Source organism: Haliotis cracherodii, unplaced genomic scaffold (genome assembly GCF_022045235.1).
Source record: "Haliotis cracherodii isolate W230 unplaced genomic scaffold, xgHalCrac1.p SCAF_7, whole genome shotgun sequence".
NCBI lineage: Eukaryota > Metazoa > Mollusca > Gastropoda > Lepetellida > Haliotidae > Haliotis > Haliotis cracherodii.
Window position 1 is genome coordinate 40,783,010 of NW_027266330.1, and position 23,397 is coordinate 40,806,406.

The window sequence follows — 23,397 nt, forward strand, 5'->3', positions numbered from 1 at the left end:
ATTGAATAAGAAAGTGTTCATGTGACATCAAGCACGGACTGAACAACTGCAACCTCGGGCGCAAATTAATCTCTCATCCCGTGGCCTGCACTTTGCGCAGTCTTCCAAAATGGCGGCGCGACTTTCACTTTGTTTCCTGGCCCTAATGAAGAACATAATAGAAGAAGCTCGATGACGATGCATTTATGACTATTATGAGCACCTTGAAGACGCTGGGATGTTCTCTGTCGTTGCTCATTTCCCAGTTGATCCAGTCAAGGAATTATAATTCCGCTGTCAAATTCAAGTTTTCGTCAGCCGCCACCTTGGTTTGAGAAAGAAGCGAACTCAGCTAGAGATTGGTGCGATTGCAAGCGGCTGAAGGTTAGCGCCCCGTTGTAAGACAAATCGCTGTAACTCGCTTGCAAGTGTTTTGCATGTCAGTGTACGTCCGTTCGTGCATGTCTTAACAACTAAAAAATGAAAACAAAACACTTATTGTGCTGCATATAAAGAATATATAAAGTGATATAAGGTAAGAACCTCGAAGGGACGTAAACACAAGTTTCTTCATTCGTTTCGATATGAAGAGTATAGACTGAACTGTGTTCTACATATTTCAGGATGTGGACCTCGCTGTCGATCATCATTTGCGTCTTATCAGGGGTTGACATCTGCAGCGGTGGGTACCTGACGGCCTAAGTGGACATATTTAGGAGCGGAAAGCTCTTGGTTGTGATTTATTATTGATATGACACATAGACGATTACGGTCATGTTAACCATATTACTTTAGTTGTATACGAGAAGAATTATATGAGAGAACAATATGTATAAAAACCTCTATGTTATGTTCATGTTTCTTTCAGGGAGTGCTTCTAGAGATCTCTCAACGCTCCATAATGAGTTCTTTGCATGGCGAATGTCTGACAGACCAGTAACGGCCACGACGAAGGGTATACACAAATATGATGATCAGCTCGAGTCCTTCAACATGTCCATGTTCGACATCAGAAAGGTAGATGCAAGTTCAAATTGATGTGTTTAAATAAAATATCTGACAAATAGATTTATGTACATTTACATCTTTGTTGAGAAAACTGATCTGCCTGTGTCCTTGTCTGCCCCAGGAGAAGGCCGAGACCCTCCACGCCCGACTGCTGAACATCTCACAGGAGGACCTGAGCAAGTCGGACCTGGTCAACTACAAGATCCTGGACGACATGCTGACCACCTACATCCGGGGCTGGGCGTGGAGACAGTAAGGGGAACATCAGACGTGTTTAATGAGTCAGCGAGTTACATTTAACGCCGCCTTGGACAGTGTTTCATTCATATCACGGCTGTTAAGCTTGCTGTGAGAGAAACCCCGAGGTGACGCAGGTATTTGACATTTACCCCCCTTTTTTATGGATATGGGACTGACAAATCTAAAACATAATCAGTGAGTATCTGGGATTCGAACCCAAGAACAGAAATTTCTTGTATGACTAAGGGATGCAACTCTGCACAGTGAATTGCGGCTGCATAGAGGACCGGGCCACCCGTGACCCCTGATGAGGTCAAGTACATATAGGACCATAAACAGCACCTATCATGCACGCATCATGCACGCATCACGCTTGAGGAAACATGTTAAACTGAGACCAATGTTATATCATATATATATAGAACTTTGGCCGAAATCCTATCCAAATGTGGTATTGCCCAATCCCTATTGACTATGGTATTTATTCTCTGGTGTAAATGTTTGCAGATATCAGAACCTCAATCCGATTAGTTTCATGGACGGCATTCAAAGGAATCCCTCTTCGTTTGTCAACTCCTTAACATTCTTCACTCGCGGCGACTTCGAGAACTACATTGCCAGATTGCAGAAGATGCCAGACCAAGTACCCACTTTGCTAACAAAAATGCCATCACTGTTTCTTGATCTACCCGTTACAAGTTAAGATAAAAGATAAATTTTATACATTTTGTTACAAAGTGACCGGCACACGTGCAAGAACCAACATGACATCCTGTCCATCAATACATAGCATGATTTCGTTATCGTTTCAGTACGAGGAGTTCAAGGTTTTGATGACGACAGCAATGCAGCTGAACAGGACCTTCCACAGGCAGTCAATGGTACTTATAACAATGTGGTCAAGTGAGTGAGTGAGTGAGTGAGTGAGTGAGTGAGTGCGTGAGTGAGTGGGTGAGTGAGTGAGTGAGTGAGTGAGTGAGTGAGTGAGTGAGTGAGTGAGTGAGTGAGTGAGTTGGATCTACGCAACTTTTAGCTATATTCCACCCATTTCACGACTTAGACACTTAACGCTGTGATTGGGCTTTTCCCGTCATGTGGGGAACCAAACCCTAGTCCCCGGCGTGACGTCACCACCAGACTAACACACTGCCCCTTGTCATACAAACTGCATGTATACTCTGACATGATGTATGCGTTTTCAGTTCGCAAAAATGAAAGGGATAGATATCATGTAAGCTACAAAATAGTCTATAAGCTCCGCTATATTTACGATTCTGACATGTCCGAAATTCAGATTCGTGTTGAGGACCAGTTTAATGCCTTGATGGGTCCGACGAATGAATCTGTCTTCTACACTCCCTTTCTGGATACCTTGGACAACGGTGCAGTAGACCCGGATGTCAGGTAGGTCCTTCGTTGTCCGTGTGGCGGTCACGCTAGTCCAGCCGAAACATTAGCCAGGTAGACCACAACACTCACGCTAGTCCAGCCGAAACAATAGCCAGGTAGACCACAACACTCACGCTAGTCCAGCCGAAACATTAGCCAGGTAGACCACAACAGTCACGCTAGTCCAGCCGAAACATTAGCCAGGTAGACCACAACACTCACGCTAGTCCAGCCGAAACATTAGCCAGGTAGACCACAACAGTCACGCTAGTCCAGCCCAAACATTAGCCAGGTAGACCACAACAGTCACGCTAGTCCAGCTCAAACATTAGCCTGGTAGACCACAACAGTCACGCTAGTCTAGCCCAAACATTAGCCAGGTAGACCACAACAATCCTGTTGTACCTATCCTTGAGAAAAGGGCAGCTAAATAAATTAGTTTGACATCTTCAGGAAATGAAGAGCTAGTCGACGCGGGCCATATATAATCTCACTTGATGGGTAAATATAGATCTAGAGTTGGTGCACTCCTATTTGTAAACACACAAAAACCAATGTTTGCACAGTAACATCAGCATTTGTTTCTGACACAGGGGCCGCCTGAAGGAGCAAGGGTTGGGTGCAGTTGCTAATCTCCAGACAGCTATACAGAATATGCAGCAATTCATAAACGATGTAAGATCTTAATGTAATATCTATCAACTATAATGCGTTGTAAATACTCATAGAACATGGCTCTGTGTTGATACATGTTAATGGTATCTTATCCTGTTCTCGTACCAACCATATGCTACATAAGTACTGCATAAGTACTAAAACTGGCAACACATTTCCCTACTACATTATATCCTTTTTGTACCCAACTGTTCCATAACTAGGGTGTACAAAGAACTATGAAATATATTGGACTAGAATGATTTATTTGATGCTGATATGTTGTGCACATCTTCTAAATGCCGATCATTAATTTGTAATGAAACTGCCTATGAACGAACAATGTATCATGCTAATGACGCGTCCAATTCCTAATGTTTAGTATATGTTTCAGTTCAGAAAAGGCTTTATTGCGTAGTACACGGATATAGCGAACACGGTTAGAGCGAACAAACGAATACAACGAACTGTTACAAAATCCCTGATTTATCTCCTATATATTGTCAAATAAAATTTACGTACATAACGAACTCTCAACAGCGACCAACTTTAATATCATGGTTGACATCTGCATAAACATGTTGCTGCTTCCCGCAGGAGTATCTGCCCAACACTCGCCCCGATATCGGCATCAGCTCTCTGGACGGAGGACAGGAGTACTATGCGGCTTGCATCAGGTGGTATCTCTCCGTCAACATGACGGCTCAAGAAGTCCACGACATCGGCCTCCAGGAGGTGGACAGGATCGTCGACAACATGCTGAAGGTGGGGAGTGACACATGGGTGGGCGTGGGCGTGGGCGTGGGCGTGGGCGTGGGCGTGGGCGTGGGCGTGGGCATGTATGTGAATTTGTCCGTGTGTGGTTGTTGGTGTGCGTGCACGTTCACATTTTTCTGTTTGAACACAAAGTGTGTACCTCCACATCAATATACTGACTACATTTCATTTGCTTTCCAGATCACGGAGAAGCAGGGTTTTGAAGGCAGCGTCAGCGAATACTTCAAGGACATCATGAATGACACTCGTTTCTTCTTCAACACAGCAGTATGTTAATTACAAGCTAACTCCAACAATCATACTCTATACTCTATTTCAGCTGTTAGATGTTTGTTACACTATCTACAGGGAACCCTCAAATACGGATCTCTGTTTAGTTCTACATTTGTAGGGCATTACTCTGAAACATTGATTCCCCAATACATTACTCTGGAACATTGATTCCCAGATACATTACTCTGGAACAGTGATTCCCCAATACATTACTCTGGAACATTGATTCCCCAATACATTACTCTGGAACATTGATTCCCCAATACATTACTCTGGAACATTGATTCCCCAATACATTACTCTGGAACATTGATTCCCCAATACATTACTCTGGAACATTGATTCCCAAATACATTACTCTGGAACATTGATTCCCCAATACATTACTCTGGAACATTGATTCCCCAATACATTACTCTGGAACATTGATTCCCCAATACAGTACTCTGGAACATTGATTCCCAAATACATTACTCTGGAACATTGATTCCCCAATACATTACTCTGGAACATTGATTCCCAGATACATTACTCTGGAACATTGATTCCCAGATACATTACTCTGGAACATTGATTCCCCAATGCATTACTCTGGAACATTGATTCCCCAATACATTACTCTGGAACATTTATTACCCAATACATTACTCTGGAACATTGATTCCCCAATACATTACTCTGGAACATTGATTCCCAGATACATTACTCTGGAACAGTGATTCCCAGATACTTTATTCTGGAACATTGATTCCCAGATACATTACTCTGGAACATTGATTCCCAGATACATTACTCTGGAACAGTGATTCCCAGATACATTACTCTGGAACATTGATTCCCAGATACATTATTACAGTCATTTTACACATTGACTGATTTTACACACTGAATGTAACATCTTGTTTCACAGGAAGAAATGATAGAGGAGTATGAGAAACAGATCTTCACCGTGGTGGAACCCGAGCTGGAGACGTATTTCAGTGACATGCCAGGGTTGCCAATTGAGTGAGTGTTCGACACATAGCACTTGGGCAAAAACATGTAAAGGAAAAGTGCATCAATGTAATTTATTTATTTGTTTATTTTTTTTGTAGGGGTGGGGTGATCACTGACGGGTGTATATGTTGATGTGATTATGCGCAGGGTCCGGCCGACTCCCAACGATGGTCCAATTGGCTCCTACAGCAGTGGGTCAGCAGATGGGTCCAGACCTGGCATTTTCTGGGCCAATGTCCTCCGCCCCGAGTCGAGGTATGTACCAACATCGGTATTTACATATGTCACCTGTCTTGCAATTTGCGTTGCCTTATTTCTTAGTCCGCGGTACACACACAAAACATGAGTTATTGCATGGTAACTGTAAGTATGTGGGATGGATACTGGGCGGATGCCATGTTATGACATCGGTTTGTTGCAGCCCCAACCTGACCATGATGGCGCTCACCATCCACGAGGCCAACCCCGGACATCACCTGCAGGTGCGTGATCAGTCATAGCAACTGAACAGTTGACAAAGTGAAGCACCCTGCAAATATCTCTCCGAGGTGTTGATGAAGAACATCAACGCTTATTTTACACTAACCATTTCACTCCAACTGTGCTGAATACTCTCTAAGTAAACTATCACCATAACACTCTAACTGTAATTAATACTTCCTATGTAAACCATAACCATTACACTCTCGCTGTTATTAATACCCTCTTAATAAACTGTCATAGTTATGCGATGGAGTTGTATCCAGTCAATAGTTTATTGGTCGTTCAAATATATGGCCGTAATTGAATACGAGTGGTTACTTCATGACGTCATTCTTGTAACAAGACGTGTTGATTAAACTCATACATGTTGTTTTCTTGTGTTTGAACACAGATCAGCTACTCAATCACATCAGACACGCCCGACTTCCGCCAGAAGATGGAGTCTTCGGCTCACAATAAAGTCCCTTTTGCCTTCCCAAGATATACTGCCTTTGTGGAGGTATGTCCGCTGGACCGCCCGATGTACTGTGCATTCCGATCCTCTGGCCCACCCGATATACACTCCGATTGGAGATATATGTCCTCTGGCTCAACCAATACACACTCCAATTGTAGATATATATCCTCTGGTCCACCCGATATACACTCCGATTGGAGATATATGTCGTCTGGCCAACCCGATATACACTCCAGTTGTAGATATATATCCTCTGGCCCACCCGATATACACTCCGATTGGAGATATATGTCGTCTGGCCAACCCGATATACACTCCAGTTGTAGATATATATCCTCTGGTCCACCCGATATACACTCCGATTGGAGATATATGTCGTCTGGCCAACCCGATATACACTCCAGTTGTAGATATATATCCTCTGGCCCACCCGATATACACTCTAATTGTAGATATATGTCCTCTGGCCCACCCGATATACACTCCAATTGTAGATATATATCCTCTGGCCCACCCGATATACACTCCGATTGGAGATATATTTCGTCTGGCCAACCCGATATACACTCCAGTTGTAGATATATATCCTCTGGCCCACCCGATATACACTCTAATTGTAGATATATGTCCTCTGGCCCACCCGATATACACTCCAATTGTAGATATATGTCCTCTGGCCCACCCAATATACACTCCGATTGGAGATATATGTCGTCTGGCCAACCCGATATACACTCCAGTTGTAGATATATATCCTCTGGCCCACCCGATACACACTCCAATTGTAGATATATGTCTGCTGGCCCACCCGATATACACTCCAATTGTAGATATATATCCTCTGGACCACCTGATATACACTCCGATTGGAGATATATGTCCCCTGGCCCACCCAATATACACTCCAGTTGTAGACATATGTCCTCTGGCCCACCCGATATACACTCCAATTGTAGATATATGTCCTTTGGCTCCCCCGATATACACTTCATTTGTTTGCTTATGTCTGCTTGCCAACCCGATATGCATTTATTTAGGAGATGTATGTCCGATTCCCGATTTGGACGGCCTTTCGCGTTGTATTTGTCTCAAATAACCTTCCATTAACCTCACAGACATCTTCCCGAGGCAAGGGAGTTAACTGACAAGTAATTTCATGGTTTCACCCCTGCCGGTCGAGTCTGGTATTTAGTGGCTTCATCGTAGCGCCACCAGGGGCTCTTACGAGTTATGTCCCTTCTATGTCCTTCCCCCTGACCAGTCAGATTCTACCTTTCATTTCACATGCTTCATTTGCTTCAGACAACATGGCGGCGCCCAGCCAAGACGATCTGATTGATAATCAAGACCTATATTGTAATCAAACGGGTCTTACCGCACAATGTGCATGAAATATCTTGAGCACCTTGATAAAAAAAAACATGGAAAGATTTGGAAAATATCTGTTGACTCCCAGTTGACGATACACGTGCTTTGCAATTCCTGCAATCGACCGTAATCTGCAGGGCAGTCGCCATGTCTTTGACAAACCGAATTTCGGTTCGCGATTTTGATTGGACTATGCATAGACCTGCATTGTCGCATACTCCAGCCAAAACATAGCTCAGAAATTCCAGCCCAGGCAAAGGTGAAAACTGGACATACCTCTTAACTCCCTCGCCTCGGGACATGTGTATAGGTTCAGGAATATATCCTATGTTGTGATGTCAGTCATCATGTTGTCTGTGACAGGGCTGGGCGCTGTACTCCGAGTTCCTGGGCGAGGAAATGGGGCTCTACAGAGATGACTATGAACTGTAAGTGTGTTCCCTTTGGCAGAACAATTTACTCACGTGTAAGGGTTCCAAGCTTATCCCTACCACATCAACAACCTAAATACCACCGTTTGCTACACAAGACATTTGTATAATACGTTAAAGTCTATTCCAGGATGGGACGATACAGTTCTGAAATGTTCCGAGCGTGTAGACTGGTTGTGGACACGGGCATACATGCCTTCAAGTATGTATTGATTTGCGTACGTGACAGTGAACTTAAAAATATGTAGAAGTAAATGAGATCTTGTGCGTTAATCGGTTGGAATCTCCCGAATATAACCTAGTTTCAAACTGAAACCTTCTTAGAAATAGCGTTTAATCTAATACGGCATATTGATAATATCTATGTCCTTGTACACAGTTAATACCTCTTCCGCACTGTCCACGTTTTTCACACATTCCCTGTCGTGTAATCAGTTGTCATGTTGGCACAGCTGGACACGCGACGGGGCCATCGAGTACATGCTTAACTACACAGCCAGGTCGTATGAGGCTGTTGCAGTAGAGATTGACCGCTACATCACGTGGCCTGGCCAAGCTCTGGCCTACAAGATCGGGGAGATCAAGATTCTGGAGCTGCGACGAAAAGCGGAGCAGGAGCTAGGTGAGAACCGATGTACTGCTTGTAGTTTTAGTAGTAGTCAAATTTGTAGGGAATGTTTTTTCATTGACGATATCAAGAACACCGAAGTTTTGTTCTTTCAAGCAGTTATCTAATCATAACTGAACCGTTTTTCGGGGACACCCTGGCTGCCTTGTTAATGTACCCGAGTCAATACGCATCTACGAATGTATGTTGGTGGAGGTATATATTTACCGGATCCTGGAATGCTGGCCATTTGTGAGTAGAAGTCTTTAAGTTAGTTGTTGAAGACTGAAGGTATGGAACTGACCCACATATATATTTGTCCTGTTGAACTCGTTATTGTTACCATTAGGTGAAATGTTCATAAGATATATTTTCAACTGTTTTCAGGTGACAGGTTTGACATCAGGGAGTTTCATTCTGTTGTCCTTAAAAGTGGAACCCTTCCCCTGACAGTACTGGAGGACCTCGTGAATGATTGGCTTGATTCCTACCCCGACCCAGCCACCCCTGCCCCAGCTACCCCTGCCCCTACCACATGTGGCACTGTGGGTCTTGCGTCGTCGCTTGTGTGGGTGTACGGGGTTCTCGGCCTGTACGCCCTCCCTGCACACCTATAGGAGGGCATCACCCTCACGTGTGTTCCCTGTTACACTGATTGTTGTTGACTGTCTGGTATGTGTTGATTCCTGGTTGTGTACTGCTGAGCACTTATCTGTATGATCCAGATGTCGTTTTATCGAAAAATATAAATAGTCAGGCTCATAGGTTCAATTAAAAAAATATCTGGTTTTGCAGCTGTAACTGAAAAAAAATCTAATCTCCAGACAAACACTGATAAACAGACCATCGTCATGATCTCACATATGTTCAGGTCAGGCAAGTGTTTATAGAATACAACATAAAGGGAATTTGGATTCTACAATCTGTATACACTATGTCTCGATGCCATCCCGTGAATACTACCTGTATCTTTCATTCACCCGATGAAGAGTAGATTTTTTCAGTTATCATAGTCTCAGTATAACTCTGACAGATGTTTCGTTCATGTTAATGCTACATGTGTATATTCCCAACCCCTGTGGTATATGTATCATGTATGTTTCAAAGTGTTATATATCGCTCCATGTGCCGGTCGTATATATCCACATGAGGATTTATCAAGCAGCACCTGATTAAAAAAACAATTCCGAAAAATAACTACAAAACATGATCTGAACCCAACTGAACCACTTTGGGATCACACTGGCCACCAAGTAGGAGCTAGAGACCCTCTACTTCAAGCTGATTGATCTGACCCAGGCACTGCACCCGGGGATCCCAGTGTGGAACGAACTGACCCAGGCACTGCACCCGGGGGATCGCAGTGTGGAACGAACTGTCCCAAGCATTGCACCCGGAGGATCCCAATGTGGAACGAACTGACCCAGGCATTGCACACAGAGGATCCAAATGTGGAACGAACTGATCCAGGCACTGCACCCGGGCTCCCAGTGTGGAACGAACTGACCCAGGCATTGCACCCGGGGGATCCCAATGTGGAACAAACTGACCCAGGCACTGCACCCGGGGGATCCCAGTGTGGAACGAACTGACCCAGGCACTGCACCCAGGGATCCCAGTGTGGAACGAACTGACCCAGGCACTTCACCCGGGGGTCCCAGTGTGGAACATCAGACGTCTGATCAGCAGCATGAGGAGGTGCCTCGTCAGTGTCATCCGTGAGAGTGCAGTTTATGTTGCTCCTCGGTGCCTTTGAGAACAATTCAGTGAATAATTTTGTTTCTAACTGTACATTTTGTCATTTGTAATATACATTTTGTCTTTTGATGGGGATATCGTCCTTCTTGGTATTGTTATCCCAAATTACTCTATCATCCTGAACTGCAATACCATATACGTTCATTCAGCGAAATACATAATCAGCTGCATGTGCATATCTAAAATATTATATTGTTTTACCGCTAAAGTTCTACACCATTTTATCATACAATTACAAATAAACATTGATTCAGTTTTTGTGTGTTTCAGACTAGTATACCACGTGTTTTGTATTTGTTGTCATTTATCCAGAATAAACTCTAAACACTATTTAACACCATGCTATCCCCACGTAGACTTATTCTAAAGAAATTGCAGCTCACGATGAACACGCGTTCTGATTTAAATAATGAATTAAAAATATATTAATTACTTTATCTATGAAAACACCGCTCTCCATAAAACAATAGAATCGAGTGTTTGGTTTCAAGCTGTCTGATATCGCAAATCATACATTTTCATTATTTAAATCAGAATTTGGGAATTATGTGACGGGACTAGACGGTGGGCGTATGTTTCGTTCTGGAAGTAGAAGATGTTCAGAGGCAGACATAACATCCACAGATAAGCCTTGAGTAATTTCGGACGTTACAATGGAGAATCTCCACGTAGCAGGGACGATAATCTAAGACAAACCAAAGACAGCATACCCTTTAAACACACAACACATTTTAAAAACGGTAAAATTTAATTGATAAAGTAATAACAATACAAATATATTGTTCATTTGCAATAACGCAATTCAGATTCTACATGAAAGAGATCTACAAAGAAAGACAAGCACCCTGTGAAATGCACACGTGTATTCTGTGCGGCAGTCGGTGTTGGCAGTGTGACTCCGTGGCGTGAGACACCATCTACCTCCACACTGCACCCCCTTCACGTCTCTGAAGACATGCTAAAACATCAATAAATCATACTGTGCCCTGCCTGACTTCAAGAACACCTATACTTTACCCCATCCAGGTTCCTGCATAAAGTGTTGACCATCACCTGGGTGCTATAGCACACAACGTCATAGTAACATCAGACATACTTCACTCCAAAAACCTTGAACATATTCCAGCCGACCGCGTGTAACATGATAACGGTGGTGATGTGCTCACACATACCAAAGTATCTACTCTCACATGCATATAGTGTTACTAAGTTAGACACAGTGAATAATCGAGACAGCTAAAGCCTGCCGGAGTACTCCATGAAGACGACCAATATGACAATCCGTGTGATGCAATGGTTCACACAAACAGGCTATTTGTATAGTAAGAGTATCGCAATCCACTACAAAAGATTATATGGAATGTATTTGACAGGCGCAGACAATTGCCATGTTCCTATAATCAGAAAATGCTTTAAATAAATGCGGAATGTGATTACTATATTATTAAAATACACTAAATATCATTGTAGCTCATTGACAACACACTCATCAATTAAATATACAGCTATTTGTTAATATTTACTTCATGGGTAACAATCAGCACCATTAGGTAGTATTACTTCTTCAATCTATAAAATCACTTCTTTGTGAGGTCATCAATGATGGCGTCCCTTGTGGTGGAGATAAACTGCTTGTAAATCTAGCAAATCCTTCTACCATCAACCATCTTAGCTATTTGGTGTCACTCTTCAGCAGTTAAGGCAGAGGTTTTCCAAGGGACTTAAACGCCTTCATGGCCTTCACACCTCTCATCAACTTGGTCTTGGCATTTTCAAACTTCTGTACAATGATCTTATTCTTAGGGTCAATGTCCAATTTGCTTGGGTCCGCCACCACCCTGGCTTTGATGAAGCCCTTCATGATGGCTTCGTGCACGGAGATCTTCTGATTGGTCTTGTTGTTGATGTACTCGCCGGTCTCCTTGTCCAGAAGCCCCTGCCTGATGGCGTCACTGAACGGCACCTTTTCCTTCCGCAGCTGGTCAACCACGCCACTCACGCTGTACGTCTTCGTCACAACCTCTGGCTTTACATGTGGCTGATGCTTTTCGTCATACTCCACCACCACTAGTCCGCTGGAGATGGCGTCAGCTATTGCCATCTTCTCCCCAGAATCAGTCTTGTATTCCGCACAGCTGCTGTCCACGATTCCCCTTTCCATTGCCAGGTCGAGAGACAGTCTCTCATCTGTGTGTGGGTCAAGAACAGCCAGGATGCTGAAGGGCCGTGTCTCGTGAGTGGTCTTGATAGTGATCAAGCCAAAGGTCTTTTTCTCTTCACGGATCTTCTGCTTCGACACAATCTCCATGAGTATCTTTCCGTCATTGATGGCCTCGTTCACATCCATAGACCGCCCGGAACGTGGGTTAATGTACAGACCCTTAGCCTGGTCGATGATTCCCTTCAAGATGGCTTCCTGTAGAGTCATCTCGTTGTTGTTGTTCGGATCTAACACTCCCTGGGGAAATATCAAATACACATTCAATTTCACAAAGTTTATAGCAAAATGGCTGATCGCTTTAAGAGTTTTTAGGAGCTGTAGTAGCAATAAGACAGGGTTGACTTTTATACATCAACTTCTTTTGTATGTCAGTGCTTCACGTTCCTGGTACACGTGTTACCTAAAGTACTTGTATCTCTAGAGTTGTAATGAAACGACAAGCGTTGAAGTCCTTAAGTCCTTAACCGGTCTTTGTTTGATTGATTGTTTGTTTGTTGTTTAACACCGCACTCAGCAACATTCCAGCTATATGACTGCGGTCTGTAAATAATTGTTCTGGACCAGACAACCCAGTGATTGATGTGATGAGCATCGATCCACGCGATTGGAATACGATGACATGCATCAACCAAGTGCGCAAGCCTGACCACCCGATCCCGTTAGACTCCTCTTACGACAAGCATGGGTTAGTGAAGACCTATTCTACCCCGGATCTTCCCTGGTCTCAAACCTGTTTTCACTCAATTGCAATTGAAGTTTTTTATATATATTTTGCATTTCATGGAAGATTATACTGGGGTGTGACTCCTACCTTGACAATAAAAGTGTGACATTCCTCCACCTCCTCCGACACAACCTCCTCGGAGGTCGTCTCCTCATGCTGTGTCTCCACGGTCACCTCACTACTGACTGGCATCGCCTCCCGTGGCGTCTCGTACAGCGCCAGCGATGCTTGCGACTTCTTGATGTCTTCAATATCCAGGTGTGTGTCCCAGAACCTGACAAACATACACACAGTTACGATCCATCCAAGAATACACCCCTGAGTACATCTGACAAACACACACAGTTACCATCCATCCAAGAATACACACACTGAGTACATCTGACAAACATACACACAGTTACCATCCATCCAAGAATACACACACTGAGTACATCTGACAAACATTCACGCAGTTACCATCCATCCGTGAATACAAACCCTGAGTAAATCGGACAAACACGCAAACTTCCATGTACCAATTATCCATCCATGAAGACAAACGCTGTTTAAATTTATACCCATTTCTAAACGACTTGATGAACCTTCTAGTGCATACAAATACTGAGATCATATTGTTGTAGTCTTATGAACTAATGACAGTGTGTGACAGTGTAGTGGCATTTGATATTGTTACTTATCACTAATCAGTAACAGCGACAAGTTGTTAAGTGGCAGGATGAGGAATGTGGACTGACTTGACGAAGTGGGCTGTTGTGATGTATCGGAGCTGGTCCCACTTGTCACACACCAGCAGGTGCTTGGGCTGCTTCAGAAGCTCCACGATCACCTTGAACGTCTCCCAGTACGCCCAGAAGTCCTACATCAGCAACACAAGTCAAGCATGATAGTCAGATACACTGAGCTGAATCTTTTGCATCTCTGATCAGACAATAAATGAATATATCTTAACTACACATGTGCTTTTATTCGTCATTATAGTGTAAGAGTCTACTATAACCCCTTGAGCATTTTAATGTTAAGCTCATTTAAGGAACTATATGTCCATACACTTTTTACTTTACGAGTAGTTATTGCTATGAACTATATTTGAACGTATGATATGATTAAGTACATAACTTTGCCTAAATGTGTAAGAAAGGTTGATTTCGACCTATTAGGGAACATCTAAAGAAGAGAAAGAGATCTTTTACTACAGGTATGTTTTATTTCTTAACCAACATCTCCTTTGAAAATTACCCCAAGTCTCACTCTTAAGTGACATAAAACGCTTCACAAAAGCCTAAAGTATTCACACTTTTGAAATATTTTGGCCTAACATATTCATTTGGTGTTGTAAGTCCTGCACGTATTGAAAAATGATGACAAGAACTCATTCCCTTCCGTGCGAACACATCTTATTAAATATTAAGGTTAAAAACATCTATTTCTAACGTAGATGTCACTTGTCGGGGGGACAAGTGTCGTTATCATACGTGGTCGAATGTCTGTGTGCGATCTATACACCAAATGCTATGTTAATCCATGTCGATGTACGTACACTGTATTTCATCAGCATCTCCTCCAGTGTCTTGATCTGCACCACGACAGTCGACAGCAGCTCGTCATCTGCAACCCACCAACATGTCCATCAGTTACATCCATCCACCTGTCACCCTACTCGGGTTTTCTGGCCACATAACGAATACATACACACCAATGATCTGCATCAATATATTGATGTCTGTGTCAGTAAGACAGATATACGCGCTTCTATACACGCAGTTTCTCCATACCGGAAACACCCCCTTCCGGCGCCTCTTCCAGGATCATACGCAGTCTTGCCATTCGTTCCTCCAGCTCGCTGTAGTCGGTGTAGCCTGTCCAGTTCTTGCCCAACGTGTCCTCGATGTACTTGAGTATGCGCAGAAGCTCCAGCTTGTCCGTCTCCTTCATACACTGGAGGATGGACACCTGGACACACGTGACGTGATACATCAGTGAGGTGGACATGAGAGGAGAAGTAACAAGGACATAACAACTAGTCATTTAACAGGCAGGTTGCCATGATAAATCTTATTTACACCACGTTTTATGTGGAGAGAATATTTACACCTATCATTGTAGGATAAAGTTACAAGAAGTATCTACAAAGGAGGTATTCACACAATATTTTTGACAACATACCTCTTTATCTTTATTGTAAAGTTTGGTGAATTTTAACAAGAAGCCTTGGGAAATATGTTCTTCCGCAGCCACTGTACAAACAGTTTGGTTAGTACAAATCACAAAGATGATCAACACCGAAGTGAAATTGTTAGTAAAAATGTGGGTGAGGACAATAGCGAGCTGTGTTGTGAAAGTCTTCAGGTAAAGTATGCGTTGATGTTACCGTGGATCCCTGCAGCCACTATCATTTGTTACCGAATATTTCAATTGACCATAAGTGTAAATGATTATGTGTAAATCGTTATGTATTGTGATGGTTTATAATGACTCCTTTCAGCAATACCTTACGTTCTGCTAGTGCATTCGAAATCTACAATTTATCTGCCAGAAGAGGAATGGGGTGTTGAATTGTCTTGTGGATGAATGGAATTGGGTGTAGGATTGTCTTGTGGAAGGAAAGAATAGGGTGTATGATTGTCTTGTGGAAGGAAAGAATAGGGTGTAGAGTTGTCTTGTGGAAGGAAAGAATAGGGTGTAGAGTTGTCTTGGGGATGGAAAGAATAGGGTGTAGAATTGGCTTGTGGATGGAAAGAATAGGGTGTAGAATTGGCTTGGGGATGGAAAGAATAGGGTGTAGAGTTGTCTTGGAGATGGAAAGAATAGGGTGTAGGATTGGCTTGGGGATTGAGAAATAGGGTGTAGAATTGGCTTGCGGATGGAAAGAATAGGGTGTAGAATTGGCTTGGGGATGGAAAGAATAGGGTGTAGGATTGGCTTGGGGATTGAGAAATAGGGTGAAAGATTGGCTTGGGGATGTGTGGATGGAATGGATGAGATGTGGGACTGGCGTGTAGCTGGAGTAGATCGGTTGTAGGTGTGGCTGTAGACGGAAGGCAGTGTGTGCCTCGTGATAGTTGATACAATGCAGATGTCGAAAGAACGACGTAAGAGAAATAATGGCCGGTCCCTATATGATAGTCTTCAAAGGTACCATCAACAGATATTCCTAGAAAGTATGAGTAGATACAAAGAACGACGTAAGAGAAATAATGGCCGGTCCCTATATGATAGTCTTCAAAGGTACCATCAACAGATATTCCTAGAAAGTATGAGTAGATACAAAGAACGACGTAAGAGAAATAATGGCCGGTCCCTATATGATAGTCTTCAAAGGTACCATCAACAGATATTCCTAGAAAGTATGTGTATATACAAAGAACGACGTAAGAGAAATAATGACAGGTCCCTATATGATAGTCTTCAAAGGTACCATCAACAGATATTCCTAGAAAGTATGTGTATATACAAAGAACGACGTAAGAGAAATAATGGCCGGTCCCTATATGATATTCCTAGAAAGTATGTGTATATACCAGGGTTGATTGACAGGTTCAAGTGCGTTATAGTGAAATAATTTATTGTAGACATCACATGATGTCATGGAGGTACTAGTATATCCACAAAACTGTAGTCAACTGAGCAAATGGTTTCGCTGTGACATCCACCTGTCATAAAATAAGCAGCGGTCTGTGAATACACTATGTGCTACAAATAGCGTGATGTGTCGGTTGTGCCAAAGAAAGGATGCTAAATTGGACAAACTTGAGGAACGTGCTTAGAACTTATCAATCAACCCTCGTGAGTATATATTTACAAAATAAATTTATTCAATTCAGATAAATATCTCCCCAAGAGTGCGTAATTCAACAAAAGCCTAGGCGATAACACAACAGTGCGCGTCGACAACACAACATTATCACATCAACACAACGTAATTGACACATGCACAGTCAATGGAAGAAAGCATCGCAAACACAACATTTTAAAATGAACATTTGTAACCAGATTTGATATGCCTATCACGTTTATCTTATGCGCTTTAGAAACACCAGAACCTTGGTTGAGGCCGGCCACCGAGTATACACATGCACAGTCTGCATACAATAGTTCTATGATACAAATCAACAGTTTGCATCCCATAATAGTCGTGTCCTTAGCCCGAAACATTACTTTCACCTTTATACATTTCTTATGATTATTACTGCGCACTTAACGTGTTACAATATGTGTTTGATATAGAGGAGTTCCAAATACGTGGAAAACGTGTTGTTACATTGTGATACACGACACAGGACGAGCTGGAGACAACACAGACAAGCACATGGCCCGTTACCTTGTCCTTAGAGTTGGCATTCTGCGTGAAGAGATTAGGTTATCAGTTTATGGAGATCAACAGTACGTCAATACAGGATATAATGCATACCATAGATGGACATAGGGCATCAAGTTAACACAGAGAAGCGTCATTCTCCTATCTCGTGCATGGTATAGCACAGCAACAAAGCAGACATAACCAGCAAAGCTTGTACATGTGGCAATACCCTAGACAGCGAGGAGCATACCACCCTCAACAGTCCAGGGCCCCTTTCCACAAAGCGATCTTAGCGCTACGATTGTCGTAAGTCAGTGTTAAAAAATGGGAGTTACGATCGACTTAGCGCTAAGATCGCTTTGTGGAACGGGGCCCTGAACTTCCCTGTAGAGGTTATGTTAACCGTGGCGTGCTTCCGTCTCATTATGTTAGTATAGATGCCTCTCCCCCTCTCCTCAAGTCTGTGACACCTAGGTGCTGCATGCTTAAGTCTCATTATGTAACTGCTGATCGATGCTTACCCACACTCCCTCCCTCTCCATAAAGTCTGTGACTCATAGGTGCTGCATGTTTAAGTCTCATTACGTAACTGCTGATCGATGCTTACCCACACCCCACACCCCCCCTCTCCTCAAGTCTGTGACTCCTAGGTGCTGCATGCTTAAGTCTCATTATGTAACTGCTGATCGATGCTTACCCACACTCCCTCCCTCTCCTAAAGTCTGTGACTCATAGGTGCTGCATGCTTAAGTCTCATTATGTAACTGCTGATCGATGCTTATCCACACTCCCTCCCTCTGAGTCTCTTTAAGTCTGTGACTCCTAGGTGCTGCATGCTTAAGTCTCATTATGTAACTGCTGATCGATGCTTACCCACTCTCCCTCCCTCTCTTAAAGTCTGTGATTACTAGGTGCTGCATGCTTAAGTCTCATTATGTAACTGCTGATCGATGCTTACCCACACTCCCTCCCTGTCTTTAAGTCTGTGACTCCTAGGTGCTGCATGCTTAAGTCTCATTATGTAACTGCTGATCGATGCTTACCCAAACGCTCTTCACACCTGCCACTACTAGGTGTTGCATGGTGCAGATGTTTTGCACACGGTTAAAACTCACCATGATACAAATCCATTTCTTAATCTCAAATATATACTTTAAAGGCAGGTGGCAACGACAAAGTTGTATTTAAGAGGAGGAGGCTACTGTAACTATAAGGGGAGACTACTGCTCCCATCTGTCCCCGGCCACCTACCTCATCCTCGTCCCAGTCCTTGAAGACGATTAGCATGAAGGCCAGCATCTGGTACCCAAGGCGCTTCACTGAAGTCGTCCACAGTGACAACAACTGCAGTCGGAGTCTGGACAACACAAACAGGGTCGTCACTTTAGTGTAAGACAGGTTGGCATGATTTAGACAGTTCGTAGAAACGAGTGCGTTTGGGTAGATGCCGCTTTTAACATTATAACAGTTTTATATCATGAGGTTCAATGCGGTCGTCTAGCGTGAATCCGAGGGTACATAAGGGGCTGATTCAGGCGGTAAAGGGACATAACTCTGCTCAGCGGGTTGTGTTGCCCTAAACCACTATGGACCCATTGTAGACGTGTCCATGTGATGGAAATAAATTACTGTGTCGCAGTAAGGGAAGACAATTACCTTATTGTAATGATTTATTTCAGTACCTGATCGCAGCGTCCACTGCCTCGCCGGACGGCCCCGGGATCACCAGTATTACGGCCGGCACTTCTCCAGTCTGACCACGACTGTTGGTCACCTAACAAAGCACCAGGTAATAACTAACGTCACTACCATCCTGTACAATAATAACATACCGTCACTAACATGTTGTACAATAATAACATACCGTCACGAACCTGATGTAATATAATAGCATACCGTCACAAGCATCCTGTACAATAATAACATACCGTCAATAGCATGTTGTACAATAGAAACATACCGTCACTAGCATCCTGTACAATAATAACATACCGTCACTAGCATCCTGTACAATAAAAACATACCGTCAATAGCATCCTGTACAATAGAAACATACCGTCACTAGCATCCTGTACAATAATAACATACCGTCACTAGCATCCTGTACAATAATAACATACCGTCACTAGCATCCTGTACAATAGAAACATACCGTCACTAGCATCCTGTACAATAATAACATACCGTCACTAGCATCCTGTACAATAATAACATACCGTCACTAACATCCTGTACAGTAATAACATACAGAACCACTCATCGATGTTGGACAATCAAACATGCAGTTACGTATCAGTTGAAACACTGGCAAATATTGGTTAGCGAGCTGAGAACCACAAACTTATGTGTTTCGTCTGAATCTGAAAAGCGCATGCTTACCCTCCACTTCCGGCGGTTGGTGTTGTCAACGACGGTAATAGTCTCCCCTTCATTCAGCTCGATCTGCAAGCACACGTAGATATGATTGGTCAGTGAAATTAGCTTAATTTGTCAGTTGGAACCATTAGCTCCACATAACAGAATTCCGCCAGGTACACTGGGTGACAGTCTTACCTCGTCTGAGCGGAAGTCGGTCAGCACCAGAGCAGGACGTGGGTCAGTCAGCTTCTTGAGCCTCAGCGGCACGGGGACTATGTTCCTGCTGCGGTCAAACAGATTGTCCACCTTGGTCTGCCACTGTAGGTAGGCCAGGAGCACGTCCTGGACACAGACACGGGGGTATTATAATACATTCTACCATGGATTTGCCAAAACATACCTGAATCGGACTGGTAAGTCAGAAGGTTCAATTACAATTACCAAGTTTGGTTGAAACAGCAGATTTGACGTCTGCATCGCCGCCACAGCCGACATCAAATAAAAGAGTACTTCTTCATTTGCCATACTCGGTAGGCATTTTGAAGTAGTAATAAAAACAATAATTATAGGTTATAAGGTGCAGAATTGTGGTAAAATAGTTAAAGTATTACATCTTGGGAAAAGACGTCAGCAATCGACTAGTGCAACGAGAGTGTAAATTAAGTATGTTGACAACCGAATGCGTGTCAAACATTTTTTTGTCACAGAGCGATGGAACGACTTTATTTATGATCGAATTAAAAAACAATGTTTGACGATCTACTGTTATATAAGTTTACATGTTTTAATTGATGTTTATTCAAGACATTCAAAAGACTGGACACAACCCATGCCGCTTAACTCAATATTCACGTTTTATATTGTCATGGTAGAATGGAGACTAAGATGCCATTTTCTCAATGGTGAGGTATGTTACCTGAAGACTTAACCGCACTGATACGCACACAGTACGTTTATCCCCAACTTTACCACAATGTTGTCAATAAAAAGGGATTTAGGGTTATTGAATCCTTTATTCCAAACGCCTCGATGTATCGACGTTCTGTGGGTTGTGCAATGACACAGTTGACATTACACCAAGTTGATGAGTCCTTGTGGACCTACCCTGATCTCATTCAGAATGGCTCTGGCGTCCGCCCTGTCTCCATGGAGCTTCTGTCGGTCGAACGAGAGATGGATCCGGGACAGTGTGGTGTTCATCCAGTACTCCGCCTCCTCCACCTCGTGGAAGTACTGCAACACCAGCCACACTCAACACAAAGCACGGGGAACCGTTACATGGCAACACCATCCACACTCAACACAACGCTCGGGGAACCATTACATGGCAACACAATCCACACTCAACACAACGCTAGGGGAACCATTACATGGCAACACCATCCACACTCAACACAACGCTCGGGGAACCATTACATGGCAACACCATCCACACTCAACACAACGCTCGGGGAACCATTACATGGCAACACCATCCACACTCAACACAACGCTCGGGGAACCATTACATGGCAACACCATCCACACTCAACACAACGCTCGGGGAACCATTACATGGCAACACCATCCATACTCAACACAACGATCGAGGTACAATTACATGGCAACACCATCCATACTCAACACAACGATCGAGGTACAATTACATGGCCACACCATCCATACTCAACACAACGATCGAGGTACAATTACATGGCAACACCATCCATACTCAACACAACGATCGAGGTACAATTACATGGCAACACCATCCATACTCAACACAACGCTAGGGGAACCATTACATGGCAACACCATCCACACTCAACACAACGCTCGGGGAACAATAACATGGCAACACCATCCATACTCAACACAACGCTCGGGAACACTTACATACTTACATGGCAACACAACGCTCGGGAACACTCACATGGCAACACAACGCTCGGGAACACTTACATACTTACATGGCAACACAACGCTCGGGAACACTTACATATTTACATGGCAACACAACGCTCGGGAACACTTACATACTTACATGGCAACACAACGCTCGGGAACACTTACATATTTACATGGCAACACAACGCTCGGGAACACTTACATGGCAACACAACGCTCGGGAACACTTACATACTTACATGGCAACACAACGCTCGGGAACACTTACATACTTACACGGCAACACAACGCTCGGGAACACTTACATGGCAACACAACGCTCGGGAACACTTACATACTTACATGGCAACACAACGCTCGGGAACACTTACATACTTACATGGAAACCCAACGTTCAGGGGAACACTTATATGGCAACACAACGCTCGGGAACACTTACATACTTACATGGCAACACAACGCTCGGGAACACTTACATGGCAACACAACGCTCGGGAACACTTACATACTTACACGGCAACACAACGCTCGGGAACACTTACATACTTACATGGAAACCCAACGTTCAGGGGAACACAGCGCAAGCAGGATAACACATGTAGGTTTACAGTAGTTAGTACACGTTAGTGTGTGCACTATGTCATTGTACAGGTGACGCCAAAACTAAATTTTGGATGGCTTCCATACGTTAAATATTTCGCACTTATATAGAAAGTAGCCTGCGTGCTGGTAGGATGGTGCCTGATGTTGTGTGATAGTACTGACCTCCTGGTAGGATGGTGCCTGATGTTGTGTGATAGTACTGACCTCCTGGTAGGATTGTGCCTGATGTTGTGTTATAGTACTGACCTCCTGGTAGGATGGTGCCTGATGTTGTGTTATAGTACTGACCTCCTGGTAGGATGGTGCCTGATGTTGTGTTATAGTACTGACCTCCTGGTAGGATGGTGCCTGATGTTGTGTTATAGTACTGACCTCCTGGTAGGATGGTGCCTGATGTTGTGTTATAGTACTGACCTCCTGGTAGGATGGTGCCTGATGTTGTGTTATAGTACTGACCTCCTGGTAGGATGGTGCCTGATGTTGTGTGATAGTACTGACCTCCTGGTAGGATGGTGCCTGATGTTGTGTATAGTACTGACCTCCTGGTAGGATTGTGCCTGATGTTGTGTTATAGTACTGACCTCCTGGTAGGATGGTGCCTGATGTTGTGTTATAGTACTGACCTCCTGGTAGGATTGTGCCTGATGTTGTGTTATAGTACTGACCTCCTGGTAGGATGGTGCCTGATGTTGTGTTATAGTACTGACCTCCTGGTAGGATGGTGCCTGATGTTGTGTTATAGTACTGACCTCCTGGTAGGATGGTGCCTGATGTTGTGTTATAGTACTGACCTCCTGGTAGGATGGTGCCTGATGTTGTGTATAGTACTGACCTCCTGGTAGGATTGTGCCTGATGTTGTGTTATAGTACTGACCTCCTGGTAG

The 23,397-nt window shown here is 43.6% G+C and overlaps 2 protein-coding genes across 7 annotated transcripts in view; one reads left to right on the forward strand and one right to left on the reverse strand.

Annotated features, from left to right (window-relative positions):
- Nucleotides 1-603: 603 nt before the first annotated feature.
- LOC139448590 (uncharacterized) lies at nucleotides 604-9,279 on the forward strand. Its single transcript, XM_071230159.1, has 17 exons — nucleotides 604-661; nucleotides 848-996; nucleotides 1,109-1,239; nucleotides 1,735-1,870; nucleotides 2,040-2,108; nucleotides 2,522-2,631; nucleotides 3,210-3,291; nucleotides 3,868-4,035; nucleotides 4,228-4,314; nucleotides 5,231-5,325; nucleotides 5,464-5,571; nucleotides 5,738-5,798; nucleotides 6,191-6,298; nucleotides 7,988-8,052; nucleotides 8,186-8,257; nucleotides 8,508-8,677; nucleotides 9,050-9,279. Exons 1-17 carry the CDS (start codon nucleotides 604-606, stop codon nucleotides 9,277-9,279), a joined length of 1,899 nt encoding a protein of 632 aa, XP_071086260.1.
- A 1,876-nt stretch (nucleotides 9,280-11,155) lies between these two features.
- Nucleotides 11,156-23,397, reverse strand: part of LOC139448500 (uncharacterized) — a 48,341-nt gene continuing 36,099 nt past the window's right edge. For 5 of the 6 annotated variants that reach the window (XM_071230048.1, XM_071230046.1, XM_071230050.1 and 2 more), the window contains exons 8-18: nucleotides 21,128-21,256; nucleotides 20,219-20,365; nucleotides 20,045-20,107; nucleotides 19,348-19,439; nucleotides 18,917-19,022; nucleotides 17,687-17,707; nucleotides 15,141-15,318; nucleotides 14,906-14,973; nucleotides 14,103-14,224; nucleotides 13,453-13,639; nucleotides 11,156-12,878 (exon numbers count right to left, since the gene is read on the reverse strand). In XM_071230048.1, the coding sequence (XP_071086149.1) occupies nucleotides 12,117-12,878; nucleotides 13,453-13,639; nucleotides 14,103-14,224; nucleotides 14,906-14,973; nucleotides 15,141-15,318; nucleotides 17,687-17,707; nucleotides 18,917-19,022; nucleotides 19,348-19,439; nucleotides 20,045-20,107; nucleotides 20,219-20,365; nucleotides 21,128-21,256 (1,875 nt within the window). In that variant the 3' untranslated portion in view covers nucleotides 11,156-12,116. The remainder of the gene's footprint in view (nucleotides 12,879-13,452; nucleotides 13,640-14,102; nucleotides 14,225-14,905; nucleotides 14,974-15,140; nucleotides 15,319-17,686; nucleotides 17,708-18,916; nucleotides 19,023-19,347; nucleotides 19,440-20,044; nucleotides 20,108-20,218; nucleotides 20,366-21,127; nucleotides 21,257-23,397) is intronic. The other variant, XM_071230047.1, reaches the window with a different exon arrangement.

Coding starts and splice junctions, on each gene's coding strand:
- LOC139448590 (XM_071230159.1), top strand. CDS start 604: ATGTGGACCTCGCTGTCGATCATCATTTGCGTCTTATCAGGGGTTGAC. Junction 997..1,108: donor CCATGTTCGACATCAGAAAG/GTAGATGCAAGT, acceptor TGTCTGCCCCAG/GAGAAGGCCGAGACCCTCCA. Junction 8,678..9,049: donor AAAAGCGGAGCAGGAGCTAG/GTGAGAACCGAT, acceptor AACTGTTTTCAG/GTGACAGGTTTGACATCAGG.